The sequence below is a fragment of the Lolium rigidum genome, chromosome 5, assembly GCF_022539505.1.
Source record: "Lolium rigidum isolate FL_2022 chromosome 5, APGP_CSIRO_Lrig_0.1, whole genome shotgun sequence".
Taxonomy (NCBI): Eukaryota; Viridiplantae; Streptophyta; class Magnoliopsida; order Poales; family Poaceae; genus Lolium; species Lolium rigidum.
In genome coordinates, this window is record NC_061512.1 from 24083244 (window position 1) to 24105620 (window position 22377).

At 45.4% G+C, this 22377-nt stretch overlaps 4 protein-coding genes and 2 long non-coding RNA genes across 11 annotated transcripts; 2 read left to right on the top strand and 4 right to left on the bottom strand.

The window, feature by feature from the left end:
* Positions 1–592: 592 nt before the first annotated feature.
* On the bottom strand, positions 593–3722 carry LOC124651475. 3 transcript variants are annotated; one of them, XR_006987417.1, is made up of 4 exons: positions 3364–3722; positions 2454–2632; positions 2281–2379; positions 593–1214 (listed from the first exon to the last, which is right to left on the bottom strand). XR_006987417.1 is itself a non-coding variant. In XM_047190565.1 (4 exons), exons 1-4 carry the CDS (start codon positions 3517–3519, stop codon positions 1203–1205), a joined length of 411 nt encoding a protein of 136 aa, XP_047046521.1. In that variant the 5' UTR covers positions 3520–3722; the 3' UTR covers positions 593–1202. The 3 variants fall into 3 exon arrangements, 1 of the variants encoding a protein (XP_047046521.1); XM_047190565.1 differs by having other exon boundaries at positions 2552–2632; positions 3301–3722; XR_006987416.1 differs by having other exon boundaries at positions 2281–2632.
* A 460-nt stretch (positions 3723–4182) lies between these two features.
* LOC124651476 lies at positions 4183–10082 on the bottom strand. Of its 3 annotated transcripts, none has more exons than XR_006987419.1 (9): positions 9993–10082; positions 8527–8565; positions 8120–8434; positions 7433–7986; positions 5782–5981; positions 5422–5481; positions 5069–5316; positions 4375–4462; positions 4183–4301 (listed from the first exon to the last, which is right to left on the bottom strand). It is a non-coding gene; the product is annotated as an uncharacterized LOC124651476 (long non-coding RNA). The 3 variants fall into 3 exon arrangements; XR_006987418.1 differs by lacking the exon at positions 9993–10082 and adding an exon at positions 9669–9804; XR_006987420.1 differs by lacking the exon at positions 9993–10082 and adding an exon at positions 9669–9804 and having other exon boundaries at positions 5065–5316.
* Positions 10083–16176: 6094 nt separating this feature from the next.
* LOC124654974 lies at positions 16177–18129 on the top strand. Of its 2 annotated transcripts, none has more exons than XR_006988535.1 (3): positions 16177–16305; positions 16799–16883; positions 17012–18129. It is a non-coding gene; the product is annotated as an uncharacterized LOC124654974 (long non-coding RNA). The 2 variants fall into 2 exon arrangements; XR_006988536.1 differs by lacking the exon at positions 16177–16305 and adding an exon at positions 16336–16695.
* A 1031-nt stretch (positions 18130–19160) lies between these two features.
* Positions 19161–19523, bottom strand: LOC124655736. Its single transcript, XM_047194587.1, has one exon. It carries the CDS (start codon positions 19521–19523, stop codon positions 19161–19163), a length of 363 nt encoding a protein of 120 aa, XP_047050543.1.
* A 122-nt stretch (positions 19524–19645) lies between these two features.
* LOC124655738 lies at positions 19646–20209 on the bottom strand. Its single transcript, XM_047194588.1, has one exon. It carries the CDS (start codon positions 20207–20209, stop codon positions 19646–19648), a length of 564 nt encoding a protein of 187 aa, XP_047050544.1.
* Positions 20210–21084: 875 nt separating this feature from the next.
* Positions 21085–21630, top strand: LOC124655739. Its single transcript, XM_047194589.1, has one exon. The coding sequence runs from the start codon at positions 21085–21087 to the stop codon at positions 21628–21630; it is 546 nt and encodes a 181-aa protein (XP_047050545.1).
* The last annotated feature ends 747 nt before the right edge of the window (positions 21631–22377 follow it).

Below are 22377 nucleotides of genomic sequence, written 5' to 3' on the forward strand. Positions count from 1 at the left end.
GGACCGATGATTTGGAAGGTCAATTAATTGCCCAGTATATTATTTTAGGATGGAATCGTTTGCACTGTCCCATTTAATCGCGTCGGTTTAGCATGCATTGATCTATTATTTAGGATCTTCGATTGGAAGGTTAATTAATTGCGCATTATATTATTTTAGGATGGAACCGTTTGCACTGTCCCATTTAATTGCGTACATGCATGCGGTGGTCTCCCAGTAATTGCCTTTTGCTCGGTTTTTCCATGCATTGACCTATTATTTAGGATCTCTAATTAACCATATTTATTCCAAAACCAGCGCCACCCTCTCGCGAAACAAAACCTCAGACTGTGGCACACATGATTGATCAAGTAGGCCAGCTCAGATCCTTTCCGTTGACTGCAAGGTTCGCATGCATTTGAACATATACTGGTTATGCTTGTACAAACTGTAGTCATCACGCTCAAAATACTACGTCCACAGCTACATCTTCTACCAATAAGGAAAAAACACATATTCTCCAGCTAACACTTAGCAACAGGGAACTCTAGAGAGAAGGGTTGGTTTGACTAATAAGACCGACAAGAAAAAAGAACCATCAATTGTCATCTACTTCAAACAAATTCATCTTGTGTATTTTTGCTTCAAATCATCGAAATATCTATTTATTTTTTTACATCAGCCCGAGTGAACCAAATAAGCATTGTCGAAAGCTTTGAACACAGGAGAAACATTTATTTGATTTTACACACGCACACATGCTATCTACATGTACGGAGTGGATTTATTTGACACAACAGCTACATGGTGGAAACCTACGCAAGGCACCATGCATACATAGTCCCAGCCACAGGAAAAACACACATAAATCAGAAGATTTTCAGCAGTCTACTAGGCTACATAGCACAGTAATAGTAACAACAACTCATGCGCGGGGAGACAGACAAATGACTACAAGCTCATCCTTCTTCTCTTCAAACTCCAGCTCCTCTTCTTCCTCCACACTCTCATCCAAGCTCAGATACTTCACCGACCTGTACCACCATGCAGGGGGTGCAGTGGCAGCCAACTGCTCATCATCACCGAGTTGATGCCCTCACTATCGACCTACATCAGTGTCTTGAAGGATTTCTGGAGGTCCTTGACGGAACATTAAATTGGATAGATATACTCCAGCTGAACATCAAACTGCCATCACCCATAACCTTCAACACCAATGAGATTCAAAAGGGCACCTGGAAACATCACATGGCATGAGGCATATCATTATTGCAAGCAAGAAATACACTCCAATTTTTCTACCAAAACCCATCCAATCCATTCATATTCACACAAAGAAATATGAAAAATGCATATTTCCTTCCCCATCAAATAAAAGAACATCAAGTTGACTTGGACAAAGTCGAACACACATATGCATGTATAGCTGAAAAATAAAATTGAACACAATTTAATCTGCTCCCAGTTATATGACCTCAGTTTTAAATAAGATAGCACAAGTCGGGTTCGATTGATTTTGTAGCTACCTCTACTAGTACACACTAGCAGCAACAACTGAAGGGAAGACAGGAAAACTAGCTCAATTTTAGCAACAGCATAAGGCAATCTAACAGCTTGATTTTGGAGCTACCTCCATAGTAACATCAGCTAATAGCTCATAACACTTTGGTGGGAGAGTTGCTAGCTAGTAATACTTGTAGGATAGAGTTTTTTTTAAGGAACGAAGATTAATAAGATGCAGCATGCTGGCCTAGCTTTGAGCTTGGTCATTTCAGGTCCAAAATAACATGACAAGTCCAGAGCGGAGAGTTTATCTCCTAGTACCAAGTATCACAAGCAGAGTGCACATGTAGCAAAACAAATGCACAACACATATACCCAATTGGTCAAGAATTGATCAAACCATCAGCTAACAAGATTGTTTATCCACATCAAGTAGCCATATCTAAATGGTTTCCGGTACACCTAGCTAGCATGGACATTAGTTAGATATCTACAACAAAAAAACTGCAGAGTTTGGACATCAGATGCACATTAGCTTGATATCATCACGTGTATCAGACTCAACATTCAGTGCACATGATTGCTGCAGCATGCCCATTCCAGTTAGGATGTGCAAAATTTAATGAAAAGAGTTTCTTTTGTTAGCAACATCTATGGATATTTGGGCCAAAATAGTGGCCATGAGCAAATAAAACTAAGTCAAACCGCCAAGCGGGCCAAGACTCCCATGCTCATAATCATGGACTTGCAATCTCAAATGTCAAGATTTTTTAAAACAAGAAAAGTATCAGACTTTACCCAACACTCCTCATATCCCTGAATGCTCTCTAAGTTCCTACACAGCATGGGCACCTCCTTAACCCGGCCTTCAGATCCAGCAGAGGTAGAGACAAGACACTACAAACATTGAAATTAGCATCACCACCTTACAGAAAATAGGACAAATGGCAGTAGCGCTAAACAATGCATACATGAATGCTATAACTGGATGTATGCCTATGCATGAAAAAATGTTAATGTAGAGGTCTCTAAACTTGATCTCCAGCTGCAACATCTCAAAATACAGGACCTTGTATAGCTTGACGAATAGGAAAACCATCAATGAAACAACATGAAAGCTGAAGGGCAGCTGCCAGTGAAAATGTCCAGCCTAGCACAAAAAACAAGAATCAGGTAAGCCATCACAATCTTAAACAAGTTCATGAGAAATTAAATACGCTACTAATAGCAAAGACGAACAATCACAAACAATCATCAAAATGCAAAGATACTAGAAAGTTTTATACTGCATGCTATTGTGTTCATACTTCCATTTATATTGATACAATATTATAGCAGAAACTAATGCCACAATATTGCTACAGAATCGTCAAACAACTAATAAGCAACAACAATATCATAAATGGTTCCCAAAAAGTGAACAAGAAAAGAACAGTGGATTCTTGAGAAGACATCTCTTTCCCAAAACCGTGAAAGGAGACACGTAATACAATTTTATTAAAGAGCACAAGTTCAAGTACATTGTTGCATACATATCTATGGCACTAAAAACAAAAATTGTGCAACAAACAAAGTGCCAAGAAACACAATGCCAACACTAGTTCCCAAGGTTGCAATCACAAAAGTATGCATGCTCAGTGATAAGGATAACCTTTGCCGTGCAATTCAGCATACCATTTATTTTCTCTAATGAAAGCTAAAGTGCATGAATGCTTCTGCCATATAATAAACAAATTAAAGCTATACGACCCAGCATATTCATCAAGGCTTAAGTTTTACTACATCAGAACCAGCAAGAGCACCGAATGGGGAACACACCCTCATGAACTGATGGCTGCAAGCCAAACAGCAAACTCCCAAGCAGCTTCGCAAAGGCCTCACCTCTGCCGTGTTGCTCACCCCCTGGATGATATGGAAACATCGAAACAATTGCATATTCCAGGGTTCCCGGCCTTCTCTCCACTCCCTGGTCTCCAAGATCAAGGAAGAAGCCAGACTTTGGCAACGGACGTGGCCAAGGATGGCTTTCCAAGCCATGCTTCTAGACTCCCAAGTGACCGCATATATAACAAGTCATGTTGAGCCACGCAGGCGTCGCCCCTTCTCTGTAAACATACCGAAGTGCTCATCCTTCTCCCTCACGCAGCCAATATAAATGTCCTTCCACTGCAACGGGTATACTGATCTAGTACCATACGAAGCTTAGTTAACCAGCATCGATCCATGGTGTCTACTTTGTTCTGGTCTGATCTCCCACAAAAATAAAACAAAGTTCACTTAGAAAAATAAATAGAAGGGAAATGCTTAGGCCAGAATAAAGAAAAACCAGCAAGCCATTAGCAACTAGAGCATTGCACGACTTGAACATGTGGTTTATATAGCAACTTAGCAAGGTTGTTCTACAAAACATAATTGAATTCAAAAGGCTCATGAAAATTACTAGAATACACAGCTTGAATGCAAGTATACAAGCTAGCAATTACAGCGAACAACCGTAATCATAAATATCATGTTAGATGAGCTAGAACAACATTTGTTACTATCACAAACACAAGACCAAATCCTAGCAATATCACGAACACAAAACCTAACCAGTAAGTTATAGGCACAATGGTCAGAGCACAGAACAACCATGGTTTGTTCGCCGTTGTATCAAAGAGGAAGTAGGGTAAAAAGAAGAAACCAAGAACTTGCCCAATCTGAGAGTTTGCCGAAATGGAAGTATCAGAGCATGGGAAGTTCTTGACAGAGTACAGTCATGCTCTTGGGCTTTTTATCTTCACCATCTTCTATCTCTTCTTCCTCTGAGGTCTTTGTGGCTACAAAAAAAAGCATGATGCATTAGTGATTGGATGATCGCGAACAAAATATTAATATTGACCCATAACTTACTTGTATCCTCTTCTTCGCTTGATTCCTCCTCCTCGGTTGGCACTTCAACATCAATCTCCTTGAACTCAGAGTACATCTTCATTAAGTCCTGCAATCAGCCATCATAACAAATTATAACTCGATGAATGCTAAAAGTAGCATAATGTCTTCAAGAACTGGACAAAACTAACTATGAAAAATAAGATAAAGAATCCTAAACGCTTGCACTTGACCTTGAACAAACAATAAGAATTGTTCACTTAAGAGTGATAAATGAGCCAAATGATTGAGACTAATAAATCCAAATGAGAATTCATGTTTTGGTCAGCCTCGCAGCCTTAGAGGCTTCCTAAACCAACACCATACTGGTCGATGTACATGTATTGGAATGAACAAGCCACTAGGCCTCATATAGCAGCCATATTATAGACAAAACCCTCTTAAATAGCATGAACAGTATGTTTAGCCCACACTAAATAATTATCAGGTTTAAGTTTGATATCAAGTAATTCAACCAAATAAGCCCCATAATTTAACCAGCGAGAAAACATCCCTATGCTTGCTCATGGTGTTATCATTTTTCACCACATCGTGGGAAGTATGTGAAATTTATCGTTTGCAAGGAAATCAAGAAAAGACCAAACCAAGTAGACCAATCAAAACCCAAACCAAATTCCATTACAAACAGACCTAGGAGTGAAAGATCTATACCTACCAATGGCTAAAGCACGTCGTGAATATATACAGCAGTAGAAACCTTGCATTGTCAGCTAGGCCGGCGCAGCGGTGCTTGTGTACATCTTAGCTGTCTGCAACATGGAGGACTGGGCAAACGGGCATGCAGTGTGGCAGCGGCGCTGGTTGGTGGTGCCTGCAAGAGCTGGGTTGCAGCCGCTAACGGCTCGCGGACTGCGCAACGCCACCCGCTGAAACTCTCCCACATGTTGCTCAAGATAGCATTTTCTACAAAATTGATGGAATGGGTAATGCTATCATCAACCACACAAGCTGCACACAGTAGTAACATTGCAAGTGCACTGTATTGAAGTAGTGGCAAAGTAATCTTACTTCAAACCCAGTCAATGACGCAACCTGGCTCCTGGCAGTGAGCGCACAACTTGCAGCAGCCTGTGGATATAGCAACTTTGAAAGATTAAAAAGATTAGGATGACTCATAAGTAAATATATCAACGAATATAAATCAATAAATGAACCCAAAATAACTCGATGATGCATAACACACTTCATTAGTATCAATCCAAAACAGTAACTGATTCATACATATATAATGAAACCACTACGTATAATTTCAATAAATTCATTGTCAAATAATCTTTCTATGCCGATGCAAATATTATCATGCCCAATTGCACATTGCCCTGAATATGAGAAACTGATAATAACACGAAGTGTAAACTAATTCCATACTCGATGCAGATACGGAGCAGCAGCATGCTTGGGCCGCCAGCTACGTCCAATGAAGAGGTCACTGTCCAGCGTAGACACCAGCAAGAGTGCTGATGCGGTCGCCACCGTCCAGCGAGGTGTAATGCCTTGCTGCTCCAATCAGCGCAGCTAGCCAGTGTGCTCCTTGCACATCCCACATCAGACGGTGGACGTACCCGAACCTGCAGAACTCTAAATCTTCAGAAAACCAGATTACTTGTGTAAGCATACATTACAACAAACCAAGTTATCTATGGAAGCAAGAGTTCTATATGCAACAGGATGTATAAAATACATTAAGTTCACAAGAAGTAGGACATAGACAGATGTTCCATGCAATAAAACTGACAAAAGAAAGCAGCGAGAAATACGAACAATAGTCTGCATTTTTTTTGTAAGAACTAAGTTTATATGCTTAAGTGATTAGGTGCAGAAGGAACAGTCATCTACCATACTTAAAATTAAAAAAAAAAATCCTCAAAAGCACACATAATTATGCCTGTACACTGTATACCAACCATAGTCAAATTAAATCGGTTCCAAGATTTAAATTCTGAAATCAGGTCTAATCACACCTACACCGTACACCAATCATACATTTTTTTGCAAGTTAATTGGTAGTTCATATCCCCCAAGATGCGCATCTATAGTGTGAGCACTCTCACGAATTCATAACAAATGGTAAAGAAAAGTAACTGATGGCTCCACACTAGCATTCATGTAAAGGTTTCACGTTTGAAATTAGAATGGAGCTCTAGATATAGCTATTAGTGTTTGAAAAGTATCCAAAGCCACAAGAAGGAATATGGGGCAGCCGACCAAGGGTTAGAGAGAAAACTCATTATTTTTACTGTTCCTTGAAACACTCAAGTTGATTAGTTTTGAACACTTGACAAAAATCAACAACAGTAAAATATATGCCAAGAAGCTAGACAAAATGGTCAACTGCACTAATTAGCACGGTAAAGATATATAATTGACAATGTGATCTGACAGAGTAGAGAGCAACTGACAACAAACATAATTTGCATTCTAAGCTGTAATGCAAATACGGAATTAACCATCACTTCATACTGTACAACATCCTTCTTTTCTCTCTTGTTCCGAGCTCTTGCAAACATAATTGATTGATTTCCCCAGTAGATTGGTGGACTAATCCACTTAATCATCAGAACGTGCAACCATTAGCACTAAGCCCAAACACTATAACAACATAGATACATCATACCGACATCCATACAACTACTGTAATGTTTTCTTCCTGTGGGAGTATAAGCTCCAAAACTATTTACCTGGACATGTCCGTAATTAGGGAACTGAAATGGTAACTAAAATTAAAAACTAGGTATTGCATAAGAGCTGAAGTGCATTTTGTTCAATCAGGTTAATTCATTCAGTAGAAACCCATCTTCATTTTCTATACAACAATCAGAAGCAAGCAGTATCATAAATTCATCGACAATTGGACACATTTACTAGCCAGGAGAGAAGAAACGCCATGCACGACCATTGTACATCGTACTGCCTCGCAACTAGCAGTAGGTGGCCAGTTGATTGCATCAACATGATAAATCCAAAGAAACAAAATTTACAAGGAATGCTTGGAGGGGGAGGAGGAGGAGAGGGAAATCACCTAGCAGCTGCAAGTTTGGGATGTGGCCAACGGCGGCGGAAAGGAGTGGTATCAAGGCAGCAAAAGGGCGTGGATGTCACTGGCGGCTGCAGCTCGTGGAGGTTTTACAGAAGGTCGCCGACAGCGGCTGCAGCTACATGAAGGCAGGACGCGGACGCCGTAGAGGAGGTCCTCCACATGCAGTGCCGGTCTAGACTGCTGCTTGTGTCATTGCCCGCGACTGGTGCATTGAGGCAGGGAAGGAGGCGAAGGGGCACCGGCAGCCTAGGTCAACAAGAGGCAACATGGCGGGCGTGACGGGGGCGCCCATCTCCAGGCACTCCGGATGGCGAGGACCAGCACCGGACAGAGGTTTTTGACGCTGACGTCTAGGCATGGCAGGCGCGCGGGGATCATGCAGCTTAGAGGATTGGGTGGGTGGGGGTGTGTGGCGAGGGAGTTGGGTGGGTGTGATGGGGTGGGGTGAGCTGCGGGGAGCAGCAACAAGCGGCTGCAGCCGTGTCAGCGAATTGAGTGGAGAAAGGGGATTGAGGGAGGGATGCGGTGAGAGGGATCTGCAAAAGATGCAAAATTGTTTTGTGAGAAAACAACAATCCAAAGTCAAGGAAATTGCATGCCATTTGTTTACACTAGTAATTTTCATCAAACGCATAGTGTAGAACTTAAAAAAGACGTGACATGCCTTACCTACGAGAAAGTCATTGTCATATTGGTGAATACCATTTCAAATATCGGCGTGTCGCCGAGGACACCGCTGCCTGCTACTCTTTCAGCTGCGTTAACTAAACTGCTAGGAAGCTATAGTGCAGAGATACACTCAACTCACAGATCTACCAACAATGGTGTCTTGTATCTTGTACATGCCAGTGTTGATGGCTGAGCTGGCTGCGTATGTCGACCAACACAACGCCAGCAGCAACAACACCGTCTTGTACCGCCATTGGACTGCTTCTCAGCACCCGGCATGCAAAGATTTGTTCAGTTTGAACTTTCAGTAGGATCCTGCAACAGAACTATAATATTTATTACCCAGAACTTGAAAAATGTTGCATGAGTGCTCACAACAGAATTAAGGGAATAGAGAGAGCAATTACTTCCATGGATGTATCCTCAGTGTGTTCCTCCTCCAAGTCCTGCAATGGAAAGTGTTAGTTGACAATATTCATAATTTCAAAACTATAAAGGCCTTCAGAATTTATAAACATTAGAAATTTTTCTATCATGGTATATTATAACAGAAGCAAAAAAATGCATTAGATGTAAATCATATGAGCCTAAACAGATATATTTCAAAACAATAGAAAGTAAAGGTTGCGGATCAGATTCCATCTTCCTAAGCCGTATACTCACACTCATTATCATAAGAACGTGAGTTATTTGTTTGCTTTGAAACAAGTGAGAGATAGTACTAAAACTAGGATCATACAAAGATAGTATCGAATTGTGGTAACTTTGTATTATACAAGCTAACATGTATATGCTTCAAATCATAAGAAATTAAAGATAAGGAAATCATTACAAGATGCAACAGTTTTGCATTTTCTGCACTCCTGTACTAGCATTGCTTGTTTGGTTGCTTGCTTCGAAACAAGGGAGAGATGGTAAAACTTAGTAAGCACATCGATTCAGCAACCTTGAACAGCGCAGAGACTTATTTTCTTTAGAGACGCTATTAAAAAGTCAGTATTTAGCTTGACATCCATATATATGCGTATTATATAGAGGGGTTATTATTATTTTCCTAATACTGAAATTGAGCATATATATGCGTATTATATAGAGGAAACCCACCAAACTGGAAGATCACTACCTATATTGCCAACTTGGCTCCTCCTTACTGAATCATTACCTAGCAAACATGTGCATGTATATCCCTCAGATGCAAATGCACGCATCTCTTCAATATCAATACGCAAATCTATCCCTGGCTATTCATATCATGTATAGCTAAAAAGTACGAATTCGAATGTAACTACAAGAGCAGCTCTGAATTACTGTTTTCCTATAATTATTCACACCAAAGAACAACACATTGGACCATGCATACACATCACAACTTTCTTAACCATTGACATCTCACACATTTTCTAGAATCAGGACATGGCCGACTACTCCAAACAAAACATGGTGAATCAATGATTTGTGGCTGCAGTACTAGTCCACCAGGATATGATCCATTGGGTGCTTTGCCAGAACAAACATTTGAGACAACACTTGACACGAGAGATTTGTATACCTCTCCCTTGTGGCAGAAACACTACGATGAAGACAACCAACCAGCGGCAGCCTTGTGCGATTGGCTACTCGGCGTGGGCGGCGGGCAGGCTTGAGCATGAGGGCACAACAGCGCTGCTGTTGGTGCCGTCAAGATCACGGACCTGCCGGCGCGTGAGCTGCACAACTCCCAGCGCTCAATCTCCCCGCCACATGTGTTCCAGAAAATGTCTGTATGTCTACAAGTGCGCGCGCAGGTACAACAAACAATGCGTTTACCATCACACACACAGCGCGCGCGCTACCCAAATCTGAAGGAAAAAATGGCAAGTGCAGGGTGATAGACCTCATAGGGATCGGGCAGCTGCAAGTTGGGGAGGTGGCCGACGGTGGAGGGACGGAGTGGTCTCCGGCAGCAGCGGACCGGGGGACGTCGCCGGCGGCCGCAGATCGGGGCGGTTGTACAGGAGCGAGGTCGCTGGTGACCGCGCGCGTCTCCGGGCCTCCTTGTGTCCCAGGGGCGAGGTCCACGGTGGCGGGACACGGACGCTCCTCCACCTCCAGCGCCGGCGTATGATGTTGCTTGGGCCGTCGCGCAGGACTCCTGCGTCGAGGCAGGGAGTGAGGGCGGCGGAGCGGGACCGGAATACCAGGTCGACGGGAGGCTCCACGGCGTCAGGTTGGCATGACCTGTGGCTGGACGGGGGCGCCCAGCTCCGGATGGCGAGGACCACCATCGGGCGGAGGTTCTTGATGCCGACGTCGATCTACGGCATGGCGGGCGCGCGGGAATTGGATTGGATTGGGTTCCCGGCGGCGAGGGATCGAGTTGGGTGTGGTGATGTGCTGTGTGGGGTGAGATGGTATGCGTGAGTGCGTTTTGCCTTCTCTTTTTTTAGATGCGTTTTGCCTTCTCAATGTTGCAATGAAGAACGAATTTACTCATAGGTAAACTTTTAATTGCCTTCCCTCTTACTGGTCAATTAGAAAACAATTACATAGCCCTTCCTTGTTTACAGCGACTATTATTGCTCCGTAAAACTAGGAGCTGCCTCGCCATCATCACAAATTTAATTGACGAGGTTTAATGGCTTGATTTTTGGGTGGCTCAATTAAGTACTAGCAAAGCTAAGCTAGCTTCGGACTCGTGTTGTAGTGCACAAGAATTAGTCGATAACTAGTGTACTGCATACAAACTACTCTCAAGCTAGCTACTCACTCACGCGCACGTAGTGCTCGATGAATGCGACCAATCCATTTGCATTTTTTCCAAGAAAAACTAGTGTATTTACCATGAACATGCATGCACGTGATGAAAAATGACCTTCATCAAAACTTATGGCGCTTGACATACCTAAGAGCATCTCTTGGTGTATATGGTTTGTCTAAAGTAAATATAGACATCGCGAGGCAACAAAATGCTCGCCAACGTCCACACTTGGACCACCAAGCCACGACGTCCAAACACCAACCGCCCGCGCATGTGCTAGCTCCCACACGGAACCGTTGGAGACGGGGAGAACGCACGCCACTCCCACGAGCTCGCCACCACGCATGTCCACCGTCGCGAGGTATGTCCCTTCCCCTGCTCAATCGATTAAGAGATGGTGACAGAGAGAGGTAGAAGGCTGGGCGAGGTCAATCGGGCCGCCACCCTGGCCCTTGTCGTCGGCTACATCCTTCCTGGAGTGGATCCCTGCGGCAACGCTAATGGCCGGATGAGGCCAGGGGCAATGCATTTGGGAAGGGAGAAGGTCGACGTGCCTGGGAGGAGGCGGGGGTGGCGCATATGGGGAAGGAGGCCGGGGTAGTTTTTTGAGAGTAGAGAGATTGGGTCGGCGAGGGAGCTAGGGTGGGTGATGTAGGGAGAACGTTGGGGTGGGACGCTAGTACTTAAACTAGGGTTGCTTCTTAGCGCTGAATTTCTTGACCCTTTTTTTATACTATCATATAGATGGACAACTCACAACTCATAGATGGACAACTGAAATGAGATCAACTCACAGATGGAAAACTCCTCATTTCTGGACATATCGAATGTGGGCTCCCGTGACATAAATTATCGGAGAACAAATGATGATGCCAACTCATATGAAGGATGAAGAATTCATGATAATATCCGAAGAGTAAATGTTTCCACTCATTGTGTTGTGTGAGAGAGAACTACGGATTTTTTGGAGAGAGATGAGAGAAGGCACAACCAATGCTGCATGAGAGGTGGGAGGGGTGGTATATGTAGAATTGAAAACTAGCCGTTGGAAATACAACTGTCGGGTGGTAGTTATAAAATATTGTTAAAATATAGGAGAGAGAATATAGACGTCATGAATATGTACCATCTACTTATTTTTAGACCACTATGTATATGGACATATAGACAGCCAAATTTAGACCATCCACTAGCTAGATGCTTTAACAATCCGCTAGATAGCCTCATAGCGCACAACAATTTCTTGAGCCGGAAACAGATAAACCTCACTTGGAATAGGATTTCACATGGAATAACCACTTTAGACGGAAAAGATAGGGGTAGACGTTGCAAGGCCCTTGGAATATGATTTCTCTTAAAACTCCACAAGGAAGGGTAAAAAAAAACCTCTCTCCCACTTGCATGGCGTCCTAATAATGGTATATAAGGGCGGTGTAAACAAAATATCACATGGAATCACCTATTTTGACAAAAAAAAGTTAGGGCGCAAACATATGGGTCCACTTAATATGGTTTCTCTTTGAATGACGCGACGAAGGGTCGAAATCTCTCTGCAGTTGCATGAGGTCCTAATCACATGTGGAAGGTTCAAAACCCTTCCTATTTGGCATGGGTCGTGAGTCCACAAGGGTGGTGTAAAGAGATTTACGTGCAATGTTGTTTTTCGAAGTATGGATGCTAGCCCCATTGCCGTTGGCCACCCAAGCTCCTTCAGCGTTGGCCACACCCTAATCTCCCCAACCACTGAACTATCATCCTCATCTCATGCTTCCAACACCCTCTCTCCCTCGCTTCCCTCTCTCGTGTGCCCCTCCGCTTCCAACGCCACCTCTTGTCGGCACGTCACCTCAGCTGACGTCGCCTCTTGTCGGCACGTCAGCTCAGCTGGCGCCGTCTCGTCTCCACGACCTTGCATGACACAAGCTCTGGTCTTCATCAATCTCATGAGGGAAGTATACGACACGGATACATTGCATGGCGTGAGGCTCACGACAAAGACCAAAAGCCTAAGGATTAATTTTATGGATGCAAGTATGCGCCTTCTAGTGTGTATGTAGATGACGTTACCCGGGTAGGGCTCATGTGTACATGTACCAGTGAGTAGGGCGGCGTGTCGTTTGTGGGAGAAAAACAAGGATGCATGCATGAAATCTACGCGTGTATTCGTATAGATAGGCTCATGCACAATCATTTGATCCGTTGGTCTACACACACATCAGATGTAGTCCCTCCGATTCATAACAAGTGGTGTGATTCTAGTTTATTTTTAATTAAATCTAAACTAAAAACACGATGGTTTTTTTAAGCATGATTGTAAGGCAAACAGCCCACAACAAATTTTATTATTTTATGAAAAAAGCCTTATGTGCAGAAAAGGAAAACAAGACTAGAAGCTAAAAAGTTAGAAAACTAGTACAAAAAAGAGAAGAAAGCCTCTAAGGACAGTTATTGTAGATTGGAGGTCATACCTTTTTTTTAGCCGAGCATACCCCAAATGAGCGGTAAATGTTTTTATTTTGGAGTCAACATTTAGGGCGTATCAGAAAACTACTTACTTCATTTGTCCGCAAATTTGTACGTTCTTTCTTTTTATGAAAGTCAAACTTTTGTAAATTAGACCGAATTTTTACATAAAAATAGCAACAATATCAAGTTAGTACTATATTATTGAACTACATGTTAAGATATGTTAAGATGAATCTAGCTACGACTACGTATATTTTATGTTATAAACGCTGCTATAATTTTAAGGAGTTGATCAAATCTAGTACTTTGCTGGGCGGCGCAATTTTCATGTGAGTAAAATCCATCTTTAATGTCTACCAAAATCACATTGGTCATCACGCCATCAGCCATCAGATGGCGTTATTTGCGTGCGAGCGTTTAGCCTTCTCAATCTTGCAATCAAGCAAGGGCGTTTAGACTTCTGATACTCCTACCAAACCTTTTATTTTACAAATTGCATCCCTTCTTTAATGCCCAAAAGATCAGGCCCTTCCAATATTACTACTCCGTAAAATTAGGTGCTGCCTCGAAATCATCACAAATTTAATAGGCTGCCCTGATTTTTATGAGTAAGCAAACCCAACAAAAAATCACGCTTTGCTACTTAATCGTTAAAGGGCGCAGCGAGTCACGCCATCTTAGCAATTACTACTCCTAAATTGGAGCACCTTCCTATACGATGCATCAAATTCATGCATGGTGATTTTCCACGGTTGTAAATTACTGCTTGCTCAACATCCGTACCATATAAATGTGTATATTGCCAACCACATGGGTTGAAGCTACTACCAACTTTTTCTGCTCCCCTCATTCGGCCATTTCTTTTCATTTTCCTGATGGAGCCCTACCATCTGCATCCACCTCTAGCTAAGCGTACCGATCTATCTCAAGCTATATAGCTTATTTATATTTCTTTTCTTTTGCTCTCACATACCAAATTAACTCTTCAGCGAGGCATGAAAAAACCCGTAGAACCTTAGCAACTTAAGTTTCTGCAAGCTTCCACCTGTTGCATGCTGATCTAGTGTAGACCAACGTGATCTATCATTAGTCCACGCTCATGAAACATATCGGAATATATGTTCATTACAATCTCAAAATCAAGTTTTAAAACTATTGGAGTGTAGTTTAAGCCAGGTGAAATTTGAACCAAAAATCCAAGATAATTCCATAAGTTTCTAAAATAAGTATCATATTACATTGAGACAAAGATCAAATTTAGTTAAACTTATGGGATTGGAACGAGATAATCTGAAATGGTTTCTGATAATTAAGTACGAATTCTTGGAACTTCTAAGCAAAACTAACCATGCCTTAAAACTTTAATGACTAAGAGTCATACTTGGAGCTAAGTACACGTACAACCTATATTAAAACATCATGAACATGTACCAGCAAAGCTAAGCTAGGTCCGAACTCGCGATGTAGTGCGCTAGAATTAGTCGCTAACTACAAGTACACATACCGCCAAGCTAGCTACTCACTCTAGATAGCTTGGCTCACTCGCGCCCACGCAAGATGGAGACAACCAATCCATCTGCCCCTCTTCCCATGAAAAATGACCTTCATCAAAAGTTATGGCGCTTGACATACCTAAGAGCATCTCTTGGTGTATATGGTTATCTAAAACAAATATAGACCATTGTCGCCGGCTACATCCTCATCATTGGCCACCCTAATCTCCCAACCACTGAACTCTCATCCTCATCTCGTGCTTCCAACATCCCCCTCTCCCTCGCATCCCTCTCTCGCGTGACCCCTCCGCTCCCAACGCCGCCTCTTGTCGGCACATCACCTTAGTTGACGCTGCGTCGTCTCCACGAACTCGCATGTCACGAGCTTTGGTCTTCATCAATCTCATGAGGAAAGTATACGACACAGACACATTGCATGGCTCGAGGCTCACGACAGACCAAAAGCCTGAGGATTAATTTTACGGGCGCAAGTATGCGCCTTGTAATGTGTATGTAGATGACGTTACCCGGATAGGGTTCCTATGTACATGTACGAGTGAGCAGGGTGACAAGGCGGCAAATACGTCTGTCAACATGTACGATGAGCGGCAAACAAAAATTACGACACAATCACGTCACAAATGTTCTAATTTTGAAATCAACACGTCGGAAAGCTACTTACTTTCTTTGTCCGCAAATAAGTGTATGTTCTCTTTTTCTTTAAAAGTGAGACCGAATTTCTACATAAAATAGCAACTTATGTGACATCAAGTTATTATATTATTGAACTAAATGTAAAGATGAATCTACGTAATAAACCTCACTACTTACACTGCGGGCGGCGCAATTTACGTGTTAACTCCCGCGCGCAACCAAAGATTTTGATTTTGAGTCACGAGAAAAGGATAAAAGCACAAAGAAAAAAAAAAAAAGGAGACGCACCCAATCCCGTCTCCTCTCACTCCCAACCCACCTCGATCCCGCCGCCGCCGCCGGCCCGCCCCTGCCCAGCCTCGCCGGCAGCCCCAGTCCCTCCGCCACGGCCGGCTGTCCTCCCTGTTGCCGGACCGCCCTTCCCCGCGCCTCCATTCCTGTATCGATGAAGCCCACCTTCCTGCAACGCCTCGAGGTCGACGAGGCTCCGGCGGAACGGCTGCGGCTCCGGCTCGGCCTCGCCGGCGCTGCGCCGGTCCTGGGCGTTCCCTTCTCCCTCCGCCGTGAGATCGACGCCGCCGGCCCATCCTCGCCGATGAGAGTGCCGGCGCGGCTGGCTTCCTCGCCGGCGCGCGCGTGCACCCTTAGGACGGTGCGCGGCGCCCCGTCGAGTTCGCCTGCCCGCGTGCGGGTGTCTGCACGCCGGCGACCCACCAGGACGCCACTTGGCCGATGCGAGCACCGGCTGGGGCGCATCCGCCTCGTGCAGGAGGTGGAGCTTCTCGCCCCCAAGCATAGCAACGTCGACGCCGCCTTCAATTGTTCTGCACCCAAAGGTTGCTTCTTGATCCCCCCTCCACGAGCTGATTCGATTTTGAGGTAGCACATCACATGATTTTATTTAGTTCGTCAGCTAGAACCACTTTAGTACAGTGCAGATACAGATGCCCTGCTGCTGCAAACCTTAGTGTACAGCAGGATTACTGCTGCTCACCCAGTGTTATAGCTTGGAAGTGTGCACAAATTTCACAAGATTTGGTGCATGATAGCAATTCTCTTTTTGTTGCCAAACTAAGACTCCATGACAGCAGCCATTCGATTACTTGTAGCCTGCCAGTAGTAGTAATTTGGTTATGTTGCCAGGTTCGAATTCGGTGGTGTTGCTCAGCGAAGCAAAGCTAGTTTATGTGGTTTGTGTGATTTAGAGCAGATCTTGTGTAGATAAAGTAGGTATTATCTTTGTTCTTGTGCTAATCCTGGTTATTGAATATAGATAGAGAAGAACAGGATTTGTTGTACTACTGACCATGAAAATTGTTCTTTCTTCAGAGGCAAAGGAGGACGACATATTGACAGACAAGCTGGAGTACCCAGAGACAACTGAGACATGCCTTGGAGCATAAGTTGCCCAGTGGTAAACGTCCTGTAGTCAAATTCGCTATACCAGCCTTTTCTTTCTTCTGGAGCATGTCAATTTCTTGGGTTAAACACGCAGGGGTCTATAACTGTTGTTAATTGTGTTGTATTATGTATCCCTTGCAGGATTTCCTATCACTGGGCTGTGGAAGAAGAAAATGTTTGAGACCATCTTTGTAGTTTCTAAGAGTGCTGTATGGTGCGGTGGCGGCAATGCTCGCGATCTCTCTGGTGAGTTTGCTCCTGGTTCTCGCTTCAATCTCTGGCTCCCTTGTGATATGCTGGTACTAGGATATCTAGGCGCCGTGGTTGTTATGTGCTTGGGTGAATGAGCCGATGACCTAACTATATTGGGAGCATGTGAAGGTGCTTCTTTGGTTTGCGTTTGTTAAGTATCAAGTGCACTTTTACCTTGAATACTAGCTAGGGATCTTATACCTCGTAAATATCCTTGGATTCTTTTGTTTGTACTACTGCACATGCTGAATTCGCTCTCTATCAGTGATTGGAGTAAAGAAAAATGAGGTTTTCTTCTACTGCCCAATTATGTTTGTTGTGGCTGACGGCCATGTATGATGTCAGTTAGCTGGTTGCATGCATGTTTCACCGATAACCATTTTCAGAAGTGAATATCGTGTAGCCTCTGCCTACATTTAGGTATACCTGCACTGCACATGGGTGTGAAAGCTGACGCATAATCCAAGTGTAGTTGGAGCTTTGCGTAAATGAATTATGAGTCCAGTTGCTTGTATATACATGTTCTCTGTGGTTTTGCTTGATGTGTGCAGGCTGCTGGATATTGCCAAGCGGGTTGCCATGAGAAAGCCAGCATCAGGCGATGATGCACGGGTGCTAGGAGGGCGCCTAGCAAGGAAAGGATGAGCTGGCGTTCCAGCTTGTGGCTGGGGCCGTCTGCTGGCGGTGGGCGTAAATTTGTGGTTTCAAGCTGAAGAAGGTAGCGGCCTGGGCGTATTCTGTGGTGTACTATATATATATGTGTTGTGCATGCAAGTCGGGCTCCACATGTGATTCGAGATTCATGTGTGTTGGTGCTGCGCGCGGGTGGGAATGTCTAGTTAGTTTTTGCTGCCCGTGATGTATGGCTTTTGTGCAGTTATATAGTATGTTGTGTTCCATAATTTTGCTAGTTAGATATTTTGCTGCCGTTATGTATGAGTTTTGTGTAGTTGTATATGATGCGTTGCAGTGTGGTGGATGGAATGGAATATTGGTAAAGCTGCGAATATGTAAGGAAGGAAGGAATGCAAAGGTCATGGCAAAAAAAACTTAGCGGCACATGCATAGACCGGCTCGCGGATCAAAGGATGGTAGAAATGTATTTGGAGGAAAGAAAGGCATTGCGATTGGAGGGGTGACGTCCGCCGACGCATGCAGCCTAGTAGCAAGTTTTGGACGAAATTTGGCCACGTCAGATTTTTGCTTAGTTGGAGGAGAGAGAACGAAGAGAGAGAAGGTTGTCTTCCCTTAGCTAAGGGATCATCTCTTAGGAAATAAGGGAAGACTATTTTCTCCATTGTATCACATATGTCTTTCCTTACAACAAATTTCCTACCAAAATTTAATTATTCATATTAATTGCTAGAGATGGATGTAAGAGATAATGCATTGTATGAATTATATCTAATGCCTTCTCTAACTGATGTGGCGGGCTAAGGAAAGACATGCCTTCTACATGCCCTGATGGAGATGCATTCATGTTTGCATCGGAAAACGCGCGTGCAACGGTAATTAAGGATTCCGTAATTTACTTGACTTGTATGTAGGTGTGCGAGAACCGACGCGATTTGAATCGTCACACGGAATTAAACATCCGCGCGCGCGACTTAATTTCCTTTCGTACTAGCTCGCATCAGAGATTTCGTTTCCGTTGTTCCCACCACGCGCACGTAATTAAAGCGATATGTGCTATGTACTACTAGTACGTACACGTGAAAGAAAGAGGCTGCACGGCCTTACTTAATTCGGTGTAAAATCTGAAATTAATTAATCGTTCATGAGCCAGGCCGGCCAAGCAAGTAGAGGTAGACGCGGTGTTGTGTGCATGCTTGTTACGTCGGGGCCAGCCTGGCAAACGGCGCCGTAGCTCGTTCCCTCGTCCGTGCAGGAATCCGGGCGAGGCCCAGGACAGCTCATCGTGCGTTCGCAGCAGCACCGTCTCGCAATGGTGACCTTTTTTTTTTGTTGCTATAAATTTATTTACGACTGGCCACGCCATGCAAGTCATCTACAGCCTACGGCATCCCCTCCCAGCTAGCTAGCCGTGCCGTACAGCGATCTTGTTGAAGAGCGCCGTGCTCATGGCGTCGAGCTGTTGGAACTCCTTGTTCGCCGCCGCCATCCTCCCCTTGGCCTGCGGCGCTTCGTCCAGCGCCGCCTCGCACCCGATGCCGGCCTGCCCCGTGAGCTGGAGCAGGTCCCATGCCCTGTCCCACGCGCTCACCGCCGCGTACCCGCGCAAGAACCGCAGCGCCGGCACCGACGACGCCCCGTACAGGAAGGCGCACGCCTCCAGCGCGTCGCGCGCCGCCGGGTCGCGCTCCGCGCGCGCCATAGCTCGTTCCCTCGTCCGTGCAGGAATGGTGTTCTCGCGGGCGGGCGGAATCCGGGCGAGGCTCATCGTGCGTTCGCAGCAGCACCGTCTCGCAATGGTGACCCTTTTTTTTTTGTTGCTATAAATTTATTTACGACTGGCCACGCCATGCAAGTCATCTACAGCCTACGGCATCCCCTCCCAGCTAGCTAGCCGTGCCGTACAGCGATCTTGTTGAAGAGCGCCGTGCTCATGGCGTTGAGCTGTTGGAACTCCTTGTTCGCCGCCGCCATCCTCCCCTTGGCCTGCGGCGCCTCGTCGAGCGCCGCCTCGCACCCGATGCCGGCCTGCCCTGTGAGCTGGAGCAGGTCCCATGCCCGGTCCCACGCGCTCACCGCCGCGTACCCGCGCAGGAACCGCAGCGCCGGCACCGACGACGCCCCGTACAGGAAGGCGCACGCCTCCAGCGCGTCGCGCGCTGCCGGGTCGCGCTCCGTGCGCGCCATCGCGTCCGCGGCGTCGCGCGCCGACGCCCCGCGCGCCGCGGCGAGGTCGGCCGCGATGAGCAGGTGCGCGTGCCGGTCCGCCGTCGACGCGCCCGGGCCGGCGGACCGCAGCGCCGTCACGCAGAAGTTGTAGTCCACGAAGTCGCGGATCAGGTCGCAGGAGTCGGACACCGTGTCCACCGGCGCTGCAGCGGTGGGAGCGGCTTGCACGCCGGCAGCCAGCAGCGCGAGCACGAGGAGGAGCGGCGCGCTGCAGCTGGTCGTCATGGTTTCTTTGTTGGTGACGGGAGATAGCGTGATCGATGGAGCTCGTATTTATTTGTTTGGTGAGCGGGAGCTAGATAATGAATGGGAGCATGCTGCGTTTCGGCTCTGATCCTTTCCATATTACTATGATATATGATATTATCTCCGTCTCAAAAATAAGTGTTGTAGATTTGTCTAGAATCTCTCGGTAATTCGAAGAAATCTGAACTGAATCCTTTTGATTGAACTGGAGTCATTACTCGGTGATAAGGCAACAACTATTTCATAATAAGTGTTGTAGATTTATATCTTCAGTCTACCAATAATCTGAAGAAATCAGAACCGGATCTTTTTCAATTGAACTGAAGTTATTACTCGGCTATACTTCCTTTTAAAATAAATGATGTAGATTTGCTAACATACTACTGAAATCTGCAACACTTATATTTTAAAACGAATAAAGTATTGCCGAGTAATAGCTTCAGTTTAATGGAAAGGATCTTTTGATGAAACGAGATAGAAATCAAGAGGGCCATCACAATGCAGATACGATAAAATCACATCACGTAAATTTAGAAGATGCAGAACACCAGAACGATCATATCGTGTCTATTAATTGCACCTGATTTGGCATCGATCAAGGATTGGGTGAGCGCTAGCGGGGAAGGAGAGCGGGATATTGGTGATGTGAATAAGATATATATCAAAAACAAGATACGATTTTCTCCTCTCTCATCTTTTAGATATACTACTGTATACAGTACAATACACGGTGGACCGTGGTGCATACTGACGGCTAGGTCACAAGACGTTTTTTCTTACTTCCTCTTGCCTTCGTTATAAAAACCAACCAACAAAGGGCCGGGACGCGATCGAGCTAGACAGCACCCCCCGTCATGGCCATGTCCGCCACCTCCTCCGCTCTGCTCGGCGTTCTCCTCTTCTCGGCGGTGGTCTACTGCTCCGCAGCGGGGGGCTCACCCCTGGACCTGCTGTGCGGGAATCTGGGCGGCTACTACGTCACGCCGGAGCTCTGCACCTCGGCGCTCTGCGGCGCCGACCCCTCCGCCTGCCGCAACGCGCGCAGCAAACCGGAGCTCGCCGCTCTCGCCACCAGGCTGGCGGCGGCCAACGCCACCGCGACCAAGGCCAGCATCGAGTCGGCGCTCGGCCACGGCGCCGGGAGGGACGCCGAGGCCACCAAGGGCATGCGCTCGTGCCTGCAGCTCTACGCGGGCGCCGTGCCCGCGCTGCAGTGGGCGGCGCAGGCCGTGGCCGCCGGGCGGTACCGCGGCGCGGGGGAGGTGCTGCAGGCGGCAGTGTACATCGGGTCCGGGTGCACCGGCATGGCCGGCCAGGCGGCGCTGCCCAGGGAGAACGACCGGTTCAGCTCCATGGCCATCGTCGCGCACGCCGTCGTCGCATTCATGACCGGTTATTGAAGTGTACAACTGAGCACAACCGTTATTTTTTTATATATAAAACCAGTTAAATGCGTGCGTTGTAACCAACATCTTATTGATATGAAAAATGCAAAGAAAATGAAGATCAAGGATAACCAAATGTTGAAGAACGGTGATGGGTAATATAGGAGAACAAATAATACTCCCTCCATTCTGAAATACTAGATGAATATTAGGGAAGGCGATTGGATGGGAGTTAGGGAGCACGTGCTAACACGGGGAGTGCACCGACACGAATTAGGTTTCAGGTTTTTTTTCTCCGAGCGAAGGCGATTGATTTCCCCTAACGATCAAAAAAAATATTAAAGCGGCCACACGGCCTCCCATTTCATTGAAGAAATTGAAATCTGTCATACAAAGTAGAATAAAAATGGAAAGTCTCAACCGGAAACCACCTGCTCCTCAAAGACACAACTACCACACTAAGATTTTAGCATGAACCTGAAGCTAATGCTTATTACAACTTCTCTTAGAAGAGGAGGTCTACGACTTCTAAATGAAGCATAAAGAGAGGCTCCAGGGTAGACACAAAAACCATGCAGACACATAGTAAAAGTAAACATGAAACCAGATTGATTATATTTCTTCTTCAGTGCCATCTGTCCTCCACATCGATCGATGGAAAACCATCTGCGAGTCCTTGATTTCAAACACCCCTACATGGCAAAAACCTACTAACGCCACTCCCCTCTAACAAACTAAGAGTTCATATTACAAGACACAACA

Bases quoted from the DNA above. Each gene is read 5' to 3' on its own strand.
- LOC124651475 (XM_047190565.1), bottom strand. From the start codon at position 3,519: ATGGCTTGGAAAGCCATCCTTGGCCACGTCCGTTGCCAAAGTCTGGCT. The intron at 2,633-3,300 runs GTGTGTTCCCCA...TTTTTGTGCTAG, and splicing joins GCAGCCATCAGTTCATGAGG to GCTGGACATTTTCACTGGCA. The intron at 2,380-2,551 runs GTCCTGTATTTT...CAATGTTTGTAG, and splicing joins TATTCGTCAAGCTATACAAG to TGTCTTGTCTCTACCTCTGC.
- LOC124655736 (XM_047194587.1), bottom strand. From the start codon at position 19,523: ATGAGCCTCGCCCGGATTCCGCCCGCCCGCGAGAACACCATTCCTGCA.
- LOC124655738 (XM_047194588.1), bottom strand. From the start codon at position 20,209: ATGACGACCAGCTGCAGCGCGCCGCTCCTCCTCGTGCTCGCGCTGCTG.
- LOC124655739 (XM_047194589.1), top strand. From the start codon at position 21,085: ATGGCCATGTCCGCCACCTCCTCCGCTCTGCTCGGCGTTCTCCTCTTC.